The 12,566-nt window shown below is 36.5% G+C and overlaps 1 protein-coding gene across 1 annotated transcript in view; it reads right to left on the bottom strand.

Annotated features, from left to right (window-relative positions):
* Positions 1–12,566, bottom strand: part of VEGFC (vascular endothelial growth factor C) — a gene marked incomplete at its 5' end in the record, with an annotated part of 70,688 nt that overhangs the window by 15,091 nt on the left and 43,031 nt on the right. The window contains 2 exons of the mRNA XM_008641561.2: positions 161–351; positions 2,005–2,218. Of these exons, the coding sequence (XP_008639783.1) occupies positions 161–351; positions 2,005–2,218 (405 nt within the window). The remainder of the gene's footprint in view (positions 1–160; positions 352–2,004; positions 2,219–12,566) is intronic.

Below are 12,566 nucleotides of genomic sequence, written 5' to 3'. Positions count from 1 at the left end.
ACATTTTTTCCAGGCAGTAGTCTCTTCATCTGTTTTACCCATGTATTCTGGAATCAACTATTTCCTTTGTCACAGTAGCAATAAGAAGGTTTAAAATATGCATGAACACAAATGTATTTGCAAGGAGGATGTTAACTGTAATAAAAGAGTGAGAACTTACTGTCTTGCTGATGTAATTTGTGCTGATATTCATACACTGAAGTCCTTCACTATTGCAGCAACCTCCACATCTGTAGATTGATACACATGGGGGTTTAAAGAAGGTGTTTGTAGTTGCTCCAAACTCTTTTCCCACATCCACACACACTTCACGTGGCATGCACTGAGTTTTTCTCCATTCAGTATCAATACCTGCCAAGTTACAGGGAATTTCATATGTTATAAAGTAACTGTTTAAAACCAAAACTGTCCTGCAGTAATTTAGGATTCCTTTTTAAACTTCAAAACCAGAATATGAACTGCTAGAGTCACACCCTTCAGTCAGTGAAATACACATCTCTCTATGTTACCTTCTAGCTGAATTTTCTTCTTCATAGGGACATGACATACTGTTATGGAGCAGAGGAAAAGTCACAGTGGAGCTAAAATGGAACCTAACAGGCAGGGGGAGACCTCAGAGTACAGAATCATAGCCTGGCTTGTGTTGGAAAGGACCTTTAAAGTTCACCTGTCATCTAGTCCAACCCCCTTGTAATGAGCAAGGACATCTTCAACCAGATCAGGCTGCTCAGAGCCCCATTCAAACTTGAAGGACCTTGAATGTTTCCAGGGATGGAGCATCTGCCACCTTACTGGGCAACCTGTTCCAGTAGTTCACCATGCTTATAGTAAAAAATTTCTTCCTTTTATCTGTTGTGAATCTATTTTCTTTAGTTTAAAATTATTACCTTTCTCCTTTGCCTGGGGCAAGTCTTATCGTGAGTAAAGTCTGCACTTTAGTACTGCACACCTCTGCAAAGTTATTTTAACCAGCCCTACAAAGTACTTCACTTGGATGTGATATATTAGAAATGTTAGATTTTATACACTTACTGTGAAATTCATTTGAATACATGTTAAGTTTGTTAACTAGAAGGGTATAATTTAACAGAAAAGATTACTATTTAGCAATTATGTACAGCATGTTATTTAATCTGATGGATGATTTTTGTGCCCAGATTATCCACATAAATTGGGCCAAAGACTTTGTATCATGTTATACAGCCTCTTACCAAATATAATATTGAGCTAAACAGCCCTGGGACTTGTGGCTGTACAGGTCCCTTTATTCCCTTTTGGCACTAGAATTTGGTAGGCTATTCAACAAAAATGGAAATCCTGCCCTATGTGTACTTTGAAGTCTCCATTAAGGTACACAATTTCCAATATCATGTCAAAAAATACACCTCCTGCTATAAATCCTGCATTTCTCTGCCTACAAGAATTTGCTTAAATAGTAAGCTAATATATATTTGCCCAAGTTATCTGAAACACTGAAAGGTATTCAAACACATTGGTTTGAAAGCTGTTTTGCTTGTTTTATCATAACACCATTACAACTATCCTCTTGTAACAGGAAAAAGTTACAAGTGGATTATTTGGCATTACAGAGCCATAATTCGTAAGAGAAGAAAGCATTACCAGCCATGATGCAATTGCAGAAAATGAGAAGAAACAGTTCAATGAGTCCAACTATTAGCATCCTCTTTTCTTTCTGCAAAATTGTTACAGCCTCTACAAAGTAGGATTCCTTATACTTGAAGACAAGCACTTCACTTTCCCTATTTACTGAGCTGAGAAAGCAACTTTCTTACAATGGACATACCTAGAATATGTCTGCTCAGTGATTTGTTCCATTGAAAGGCTGACTATCAAAGATTTTATATTATAGACAACACATCCTATCAAACTGCTGAGGTTGGTTTACTGACAATGCTTAGCTTTTAAAATATTTTTGACACAACTGAAAAGCCTTCAGATTTTAATTTATTGTGTGTTGGAACGTGGATTGTGTCCTGTACTTACTTTTCAGGATCTCTGCATTATAGTGTGCTGCGGCAAATTTCAGGGAATCATCTGATCTTGTGTCAAAGCTGGAGTGTTCCCTGTTGTGTTGCCAACCTCCTCTCCTCAACTGACATTTGAACATTTTCCAGTATTCTGGATAAAGTACTGTCATGAGTTCATCCACACTGGACACAGACCGCAACTGCTCTTCCAGGTCTTTGCTTGCATGAGCCTGTCAAAGTAACATGCAAGATTAATTACTTTCTCTAGTACACAAGGTTTGCTGGAAACTAGCCTGAAAAGCAACTCATACATTGTAAAATAAAGTTGTGCTCAAAGGGGTCCTCATTATAAAAACTGCTTCTGTCAGTCAGTGCCAACAGTAGTATATTGACAAATAAACCTTTTGCTTCTTCCACCGCTTCTTTATCACCCTTGTAGTTCAAAACATCTGTGTGAGAAAGGAGCTATAGAATTAAGTCTATACAAACACAGCTTGCAGATTATAAAAAAAAAAAAAGCTTTTTTATCCTGGAAAGATAAGTTTTTGTGATAAAATTTTGAATGCTTAAACCTCCAAACATTTAAATGATGTTCATGTTATTTAATATCACATACTCTTACAGTAACACCAAGTTTTTCCCATGTTCCCTTAGTCGCGGAAAGTCAAAACACCCAGAAATGCAAAACCAGTTAAAAAAAACCCCAAAAAACACCAAACCAAGAAACTAATTACTGTTATTTAATATCTTTCTAGGGTACTAGAATCTTAATAAGCAAATTCTATTATAAAGCACTAATCTTTAAATCAGTAGGACACGAGGACTTTGGTACCCTGAAGAATCTAAACCTCACACTCCCTTGCTGTTTCAGGAGTAGCCTCAAATCCTGTAATCTTGCTTTCTTGTATTGCTGGCCTTTACACAAAATTATTGCAATTACAGTTTTCCAAATGACTGAAATTTACATTCCAATTTATCACTTATCAGGAAGATTCCTCTGTTTCTCTCAGATGAAACATATTGCATCAAAGGACTGGTGTTATCCCCTGCCCACCTTTCTCATTCATGAATTGCTGACTTCCCAATGAGAAAGGCAGTAGGAGAAAAAAGAGTATTGAAGAACCTTTAGCTACCTTCTCAGCCTACATGGCCCTTAGATGGCAGTATGAGACACAAAATATAGAGGTACACTTTGTCCAAAATGCATCAACTGGCTGGAGACTCTAGTTTACTACAAAACTGTTGCTCTAGTCAAAAAACCACCAGGCTGTAAGAGTGTAAAACATGCTTAAATGCAGAAATACAAAACTATATAAACTGAAATTGACAAATTCTTATCTGACTCCCCAACTAACAAAAAAACCCCTTTCAGTTCAATGATTTTGAACATTATGTGAGTAAAACAGTTAGTCAGAACTAGCTCACCTGAGTCAAAACTGTTCCTTGTCTCACAAACAACTACCAGGGTACAAAATGGCATGTATGGTTGCATCTACTTCCTTATCCAGTGTCAAATACAGCTGAAACACCTCAGGATAAGGGAAATTCACAAAACTCATTTCTGTAAACACACTTATATACAGAACTGTAAGGTGGTGAGGCATTGGAATAGGTGACCCAGAGAAGTTATGGACATCCCATCCCTGGAATTGTTCAAGGGCAGGCTGGATGTAGCTCTGAGCAACCTGGTGTAGTGAAAGGTGTACCTGTCCATGGCAGGGGAGCTGGAGTTAGATGATCTTTAAGGTCCCTCCCAACTCAGGCCATTCTGTGATTCTAGGATTCTAATACCAATTTTAAATTCATTTTATATGATGAAGTGTTATGAAATTTAAAAAAATGTTTTCACTGAAGCCTTGCTAACCACAGTGTCCTCGCAGATGACTTTGTCCTGGGAGGTTTCAACAACCAAGCTATTGTCTCAAAAATGTGCCCATGCAGGTCTTCATCTCTTTCCTTGCCACCACAGGAATGGCCATTCCTGACCCAAACCATGCATCATCAGTTTCTGGGGGCTTTTCCTTCAAATTTACTGGTAACACAGAGAATTTCTCTCCCCATCACGCCTGCTCTCCTTGCAGAATGCCACTCAGAGTCCCAATCAGTGGGTCAGAGACCAAAATCCGAGCTTAACAAACAACTAATTTGGCTACTCACTGCTTGCAGCTCCTGAGAAGTGAGAAGTGCAGGGTTTGAGCAGCCTCACTCCGGCCAGAATGTTTCCTGAGGGTGCTGCAGCACATGGCCCTTGAGTAATGGGAAACAAGTTGCTGCACCAGCACAATGCCAGCGTTGCAAATGCATGTCTGCCACGTGATGGGAATATGCATGGCACAGTGTGTATACACTGTCACAAGGCTGGGAGCCAGTCTATTATGCAAAAGGCACAGGAAAAAAACCTGTGGTTAGCCATCCAGTAGTTGATCCTAGGAAGTCCTAGCAGATCATGGGGATAACATGGAAAGAGAATTCAATCAAAACTTTGCCACCTTTGATGAATCCTTAAAAGTCTGTAGTGCAGACTACAGTAGACAAAATGTTGGCTATTGCTGTTGCAGACATTCAAAGTACAGGCCTAGAGCATCAGGAAAATAAGTAATGAAACTCAATATTACTTTGTTGGTAGGCTGGGCATGGAGCAGGAAAGAGTAAAATTGTTAGAAATAAAGTATGTCGATGAATTCCTCTTTAGTCAGGCAATCAACTCATGTATTTTCAGCTGGAGATGGAATTTGTTATACATATTAAATATGCATGAATAAAACTCAAAATATGAAGAAATTAATGGCTTTAATTAAGCATTTTATCAAATGTAATATAGAATTGTTTTACTCATATTCCATGGGCCATAGTGCCATGTGCCTACAACCTGAGACATGGCAGCCTGGATTGTGAGATTAAGGAAGGAGAGGCTGCAGAGCAGCACTGAGGAAAGGGACCTGGGCGTCCTGGTCAATGGCAAGCTGAACATGAGCCAGCAGTGCTGTCCTGAAGTGCATCAGCACAGCATTGCCAGCTGGGCAAGGGAGGGATTGTCCCACTCTGCAGTGGGGAACCCTCACCTCAAGTGCTGTGACAAGTTATGGGTGCCACAATATAAAAAATACATCAAGCTATTAGAGAGTATCCGAAGGAGAGCCATGAGGTTGGGGAAGGTTCTGAAGTGAGTGAGGATACTTGGTTTGTTCAGCCTAAAGGAGACTGAGGGGAGACCTCACTGTGGTCTTCAACATCCTCACAAGGGGAAGCAGAGGGGCAGACATTGATCTCATCACGAGACCAGTGACAGGATTTGAGGAAATGGCGTGAAGCTGTGTCAGGGGAGGTTTAGGTTGGATCTCAGGAATAGGTTCTTCACCCAGAGGATGGTTGAGCACTGGAACAGGCTCCCCAGGGAAGTGGTCACAGCACTAACCCTTTCTGAGTTCAAGGACTGTTTGGACAGTACTCTCAGGCACATGGTGTGACTCTTGGGGCTGTCCTGTGCAGAGCCAGGAGTTGGACTTGATGATCCTTGTGGATCCTTTCCAACTCAGCTTATTCTATGATTCTCTGAAGTACTCATTTAATGTGAACAAAAGGAAAACAATTTCTGGAGTAGATATATAAAATTACTTTTAAAAAATCATCGTTATTGCATTTGAATTATTTTCTGCTTATTTTAATAAAGTTATTTGTTTGTAAAGATGGCTTCCATTGAAATTTACACCATGGAAAACTTTTGTTCTCTCCCTCTTCCAATTTAGAAAGAAAAGAGAAGGAAATACATATATCTGTACTAAATACACTACACCTAGCGTCCAGAGGTAGGGAACAAAAAAAGCATAGAAAATATATGTTGATTTTTCAACATGCTTACAGTGTTACCTTGACACAAAGATCAATGATCTCTTCCTGTACATCTATGTATTTTTTAACTGCAGCAAATTACTCTCATGTATGAAAAATTGTTTAGAGGAACATTTGTTTAAGGAACTTGTGATTTAATTTTGTAGAACAGCCAAACATCTTGTTGACATGAACATCAAATGAAATCTTAAGTTCTGGATGATTACAAGAGTGTGTCCTGCATATAGGATAAGCATCAGATCATTAAGGATCATTAGAAAGAGTTTCCTAATTTTTAAGAGAAGAATGAATCTGCTTCTGTAAATATAATATTAGTCTGGCAACATTTTTGATTTTGTGCAAACTGGTAAGCTCACAAAAATATACTGTCTTGGTCCAAATCTTTTATTCTTTGCTCTTTCCTAATTATGCATTGGCTTGTAGTGTAGGACACTGGATTTACATTGCAAAACAATTTTGAGACTTAAATGCCTATTTAGAATATACAATGAGACAAAGTAACATCAACAAAAATGTCCTAGAGATCAGAGAAGCTCTCATTTTTCAGTCTTATGCAAGTGCAGATTAGTGAAGTTCAGAAAGAAATATGGTTTGTAGCTGTAATTACTGTCACCAAGCTAGTTATTCCCAAATGTTAAGTTCAAAGGGAGGAAAAAAAAATAATAGAACATTAACATCGTTTGTAAGAAGAGATATTCTGTGACTTCTAGGACAGAAGAAAGCTTTCTGATAAATGTAAACAGTCAGTTGATTTTCATATAATTACAGAGCACTCCTGATGGAATCGTGGACCAACTGCTTAATGTTTTACTGGTAATGCATTCTGGAATTTATCTTATACATTAAGAAGGAAGCAGGAAATAATGCCAAGAGTGATTGCACAGGAAGGAGTTTTCTCTATCCTGTGCTTTCTATTTTCTTTGCGTTTTCAAGTCAGTTAAGAGATTGGGGTTTGAACTTTCTTTTTTTTTTTAATCACCACCACTCCCTTCATAAGTGTTTATCTCCATCCTTTGGTTGACCATTCTACTATTTTTGTCATTTTTACCTATTATCAGTGTTGTCCTGCATGAACACCTAAAATCACTAGCAGGTATATTCTAATGAAAGACACTGATTAAACCTTCAACTAGCCAAACTCTACAAGATGATAGGTGGTATTAAGCAAAATAACAACCTAAAAATACGAGAAAGAATGGAGAATACAAAAAAGATACACTTCTCCATTTCATTAATTTCACATTTTTCATGAAGGGCAGGGGAAATGACAAATACATATAAATAAAGGAGTAAAGCTTGATGACACACGATCTCTTGCTTACTAACTTATTTAACTTCAGAGCATTTTGTTCTATCAAAGTATTTTTTCACCATGTGGCTTTCCATTACATGGTATGTCCAGTTTTTCATAAAATTATGGCTTGCAAGGGAAAGGGCAGGATACCAAATAGGCTCTATAGCCATTAACAAAGTCAAACATATAATAGATTTTCCATGCATTACATTACTTATCTTTCATATGTCCCCAGTGTTTGCCTCTATTATTAATAACAAAGGTCAGAACACTTAATATTTGGCAGCGTGCTTGACACATAATTGATGGTGCAATATGCTATAATGGTACTTTATGTATCTGCTCTGACTACAATTGTCAGCTCATTTCATTTTCAAGGATTTTGTTGACAATTCTTAATAGGAAAATGCTGTCTATAACCCCCTCCATTTTAAGATACTTATAATCTGTATTTATTGATTGACTGAAATGGATTAAAAATCAAGTATTTAAATCTGAATGTTGAAATGATTTGTAAGCAAATGGAAATATTGCATTAGAGGAGTATTTGTAAACACTTCACTTGCATAATAATTTATTGCAATTTTCATGTATTTCAGTGCTAGGTTTTTTGGAAGTTGATGCCAGTAAAAAAAAATTCTAATTGAAAATTGTAATTATAGTAAGAATTAAATTCAACTTTTATGCCCACTTCTATGGTCTTACTAGAAAAGCCCTGATTTCGATCTCCCATGCACCCATTTGCCACCAGCAAACTTGGATGACTGCAGTTCAAACTAAAGTTACCATTCAATACAGCAACAAAACAGTGCCTTACAGAAGCCAAACAGTGAACATAAATTTTATTTCACATCACTTCATATAAGTAGAAAGACCACTGCAGTTAATATGAACAAATCAAAACATCATGAGAACGGCCGAGAGATTAGAATCAGTCTCTGATCCAAAGAGCCTACAAAGCACACCAGACAAACCTAAAAAGTAAGAATCAAAGTACAAAATAAATAAATGAAACAGTCTGAACTATATTATGCTTTAAGTGACTTCTATTCACCATGGCATTTTAAATACTAAGGATAACATCAGGGAAAGAAAACAAATAAATGGCAGGAGTGAGGGGAGAGAATGTACAAAGTAGATAGGCAAGGAAAAATAAATTATTTGGGAAGAAATTAAAAGGAGAATTTGCTAAGGAAGAAAAAGACATTGACTATAAGGATAAGCTTAAGAATACAGAAGTTTCACTTCTATATTATATATCACATCTTTTTTCTCTTGTTTGGGCCATTTTTTGAGAGCAAAATGCATAAACTGCAAGAAAATCATCCTAGGTTTATACTATTTAATATTGCTCCTCCTGTTTATAAGTACAAGTATTTGAGCTGAGGTAGGTAATGTAAAATTCCCATGTTAAGGGAAATTTAATTTTTTGCATGCCAGCATTTTTAGGGTGATATTTTACTTAGATATTGTTAGACAATGCTGGAAAATCTAAGTTCATAGATTTGCGCAAAGGTACTTAGCATTAAGTCCTTTAGTGAAATATTTAGCTCCTGCTGAGGTTCTGAAACATAGCTCTTGGCTGGTACTTATTCTTCAAGTACCTGCATTCCTCAGTGGTTCTCAACCTTCACTAAAAAAATGCCAGTACTTTCATATATTCAACGGGAATTAGTTATGAAAATACCTTTTTTTTTTAATCTGAATTTGAATTCCCTGGGAAACAGAGAGAAAAAAAAAATTAGTTACTTTCTAAAGCAACTCTGTAGTCTGCTGCCTAATTGCTTTAAAACCTCATTTTGGACAGCCAGTTCTCACAGGTTTCTACAAACTTGGGGAATTAATACCATTCCTGACTATAACAGAGAGCAGTTTTGAGAAAGAGGATTTGTGGCACCTTAGCTAGACTCTTTTTGGAAGCAATTTCACAACAAATTATAGTAACAGGAAAGGTTTTGTTCTCTTCGGCCTGATCTTTAAAAATCTGTGTTGTTCCAAAGCAGCCATGTTTAACCTGTATTCCTAAACCCATGCAGAGTGTTTCTAGGAGTACAGCAAATTGTAATTGAAAAATAAAATACAGAAATCAAACCCATTATCAATAGGCTTAATTCACTATTCAGGAGCTTTCACTAGGTAAGCCCACAAAAAGGTCAAAGGCTGCAAATATGTGGGATAACCATTTGCTAAGTGCAGCTGCATCTGGATTGTTTAATGTTCAAAGCCTTGTACTGAAGCTTCCAGCTAGCATTACAGACAGACTTGAAATCAATAAGGATTTGGATTATTGCTGCTGAAAGGCTTACATCTGATTAAATCTTGAAGACATCAGGCAGTGCAATCTGTACCAGATGAGATTTGTGTATTATTTTGTTGGTCATCAGCAGCTCCAGTGACCAGTGTTGACAAATGTGTGGATCGCCATGCATGACCAGATGCATGACTAGAAGAAAGGGAAAACCCCTTGTAAGTAAAAAACATTTGTAAAGTGAAAATAAAGGACAACACTGTGATAACTGCTGAGATGTCAAGGTGATTAACAGGCACAGAATCCCGGCAGAAAGGAGACAGCTAACGGAATGAGAATGCCAGTGCCCTCTGCAATGCAGCCACCACAGCCAGCAAGGTTCTGGTGCTGACTGCATGCACTCCATCTACAAGACATCTGGGTTGAGGCCACATGGCAGTTCTGTAGAATTTGACACATTATAAAAACAATACGTTCATTTTGAATACTTTTAAGCAACTTTTAATTAACACTGACAAAAGCAAACCACACAATTCTGAAAAGAAAAACTTGCAGTCCTACTAGAAATCCTCCTCATTATAAGACTTTACTCTCTCAGAAAAGGATAAAATGCCAGTTAGGCTTTTTATTTAATATGGTCTGAATATGGCTGTTTTTTCAAAATACCCTGCAACCTCTTGTTTTCCTTTCAGCAGCCACATGTATCCTATCAAAATCAGCACAAAAGAATAAACTATCAGGACTTTCAAATAAGATTGCTTATTCTCAATCTTTGCTTAGCTTTCATTGGCATTACCATTATTAACAACTACCCTTAGCTTTGTCAGAAAAAAATCAGACAAATATAGTCTTTTTCTGAAGAAAATTATTAACATAGCACTGCAATGAACTGTCATCACTTGAGCAAGTGTAACACAGGCAGTGAGAATTAAAAACTTTCTCAGTATCAAGTTGACAGTTACTGAGTGGAGAGGTAAGGGGCAGCTCCTTCATTTTGATTTCAATTCTGAGACACTGCTTGAGCACAGTACCTGAGCTACACGAATGCATCCCAGACCCTAATCAGTCAGTGAGTAGGAGTTCTGGCTTCCTATCAAGTGAGTGGCTTCAAGAAGGCAGTAGGTAGTTTTTACGTCATGTTTTCTATTTACAGGTCAATTGTTGGTAAAAAGAGGTTTCAGTAAGAGTAGGAATAATAAATTGCGCATTTGTAAGAACATTTCTGAGTTATACTGAACACATAGGTTCTCACTGTGATGGGAGTGTTCAGTTCTCAATTCAACACTTTTGCTTATTCTTGAATTTTTGAAATTTATAAGGGAGAAAGATTACATGAACATGTTGTATCGTATCATTGTTGAATAATTTCCCTCACTACTAAGTAACTTTCCTTTTCACCAAGTTTTTAAAATCACTATTTGAAACACTGAACAAATATAGTTAATCTATGGTCTAAATATTTAGCAACAGGTCACAGAAACTTCTTGAATTAATTATACTTTTAAAATGGTTCATAAAACAAATAATTTCACAGGCAGTGAAACTAGATCATTGAATTTCAAAGACAAACTTGAACTTTATTCCTAAACAAATGTCTTAATCTAAAAGGACATGATTTCTGTTTTTTGAACAAATCTTGCACAGTTTACAGATCTGTACAGAAATATTAATTACTAGACCACCTACTTTGTCACTATTTCAAAAAATATTCCAGCCATAAACACAACACACTATTTAAAATTCAAAAAAAACTAAAGAGTAATGAATAAGTTATAACACAGCAATTTTAGTTGTAAACTCTTAGTTTTAAATTATTACAAACAAGTTTTATATATATGAAAGAGGAAACACTTAAAGGTCCTCAGAAACCTGTGCATTTTATTAAATTTTAGGGTTTCTAAGTATATGCCGTTAAAATTACATTATTATTGGTTTATGTTATTTGGCATCATATTTTTTCAGTTTATTTGACACAAGTCTATTTAATAAGCCAAAGTAACACACCAGGCTAACAGATCAGACAGGTTTTGGAAACTAAGGTATTAAATTGTGATATTTCATTAATGAAAAAAGTACCAGAAGAAGCTTTTATTTTTGCTATCAAGCTACTACTTAAATATTTTATGTAAAGGATCTTTGCTAATCCAGGCAAAAGAAAGAGGTCATCTGAATTTTTATCCTCAGTAGATATACAATTAAGAGGACCTGCTACCCACAACCTGCTTGTGCCTGTCCTGATAATTTATGGTGGAAATTTGTTCCACTCTGAATTCTGTGTGGAACATCCTCTGGACCACAGTTTGACACCTGTTACAGATAAGTTATACAGAGAAAAATCCATTTGTTTAGACATTCAGCCTGTAATACTTTTTTTTTTTTATATTTTTTTTTTTTTCTTTTTTTTTTTTCATTTTTGCTTTCCATGATTGGCTAACTTCATTGCAAACTGCAGTATAAAAGATCAGTAGTTCTGTGGAGTTGTCACATTTGTTCTGAACTATGAGGAGCAAAAAATGATAAAAAAATGAGGGTCTTTGATCACAAAACAAGAAATAATGCTTGTGTATCACTAAAGGAGAAAGCTTATTGTACCATGTAAAACCTGACAGGTATTAAGAGATTTGCCAGCAAGCCATGAGAGATAGGGAAAGGCAAATGAAACCTTAAGAATGGCAAATCCAAGAACTAAATTGAGACTTGGTCACAACTCCCTTTCATGCAACTAAATCAGGAGAAATGTATGTTGCCCATTATTTTTGGCTTAAATTATTCTGAATAGCGTATTGTACAGCAATGTTACTTAGAAAGGATCAGGGAACATCAGCAGTATTAAAATAGATGCTAATTTACACTGACAGGACAGAGTAATCCAATGCTGAACACAGTATGCTATCAGAAGAGTTTTTGAATGAGGTTTGACTGCAGAATGAAGTTACTGCAAGAAGCAGCCCTGAGGTATGTGCTTCCATTGAATGGCAAGAACCCGTATGACCCCTGACAGAAGATACAACATTACATCTTGAAATAGATTATAATTACCATTAGTTGTTGAAACTTGTCCTATACCACCTTGCTGAGCTGCCTCCATTCTTATCCAGGCCCAGAAACTAATGAAAAAAAACCAGACTTATATGGATTATATAAATTAAAAGGAGACATACAGAGAGCAGGTGAAAGGGAGAAAGAG

The sequence above is a fragment of the Corvus brachyrhynchos genome, unplaced genomic scaffold (genome assembly GCF_000691975.1).
Source record: "Corvus brachyrhynchos isolate BGI_N302 unplaced genomic scaffold, ASM69197v1 scaffold17, whole genome shotgun sequence".
NCBI classification, from domain to species: Eukaryota; Metazoa; Chordata; class Aves; order Passeriformes; family Corvidae; genus Corvus; species Corvus brachyrhynchos.
This window is presented reverse-complemented; position numbering and strand designations above follow the sequence as displayed.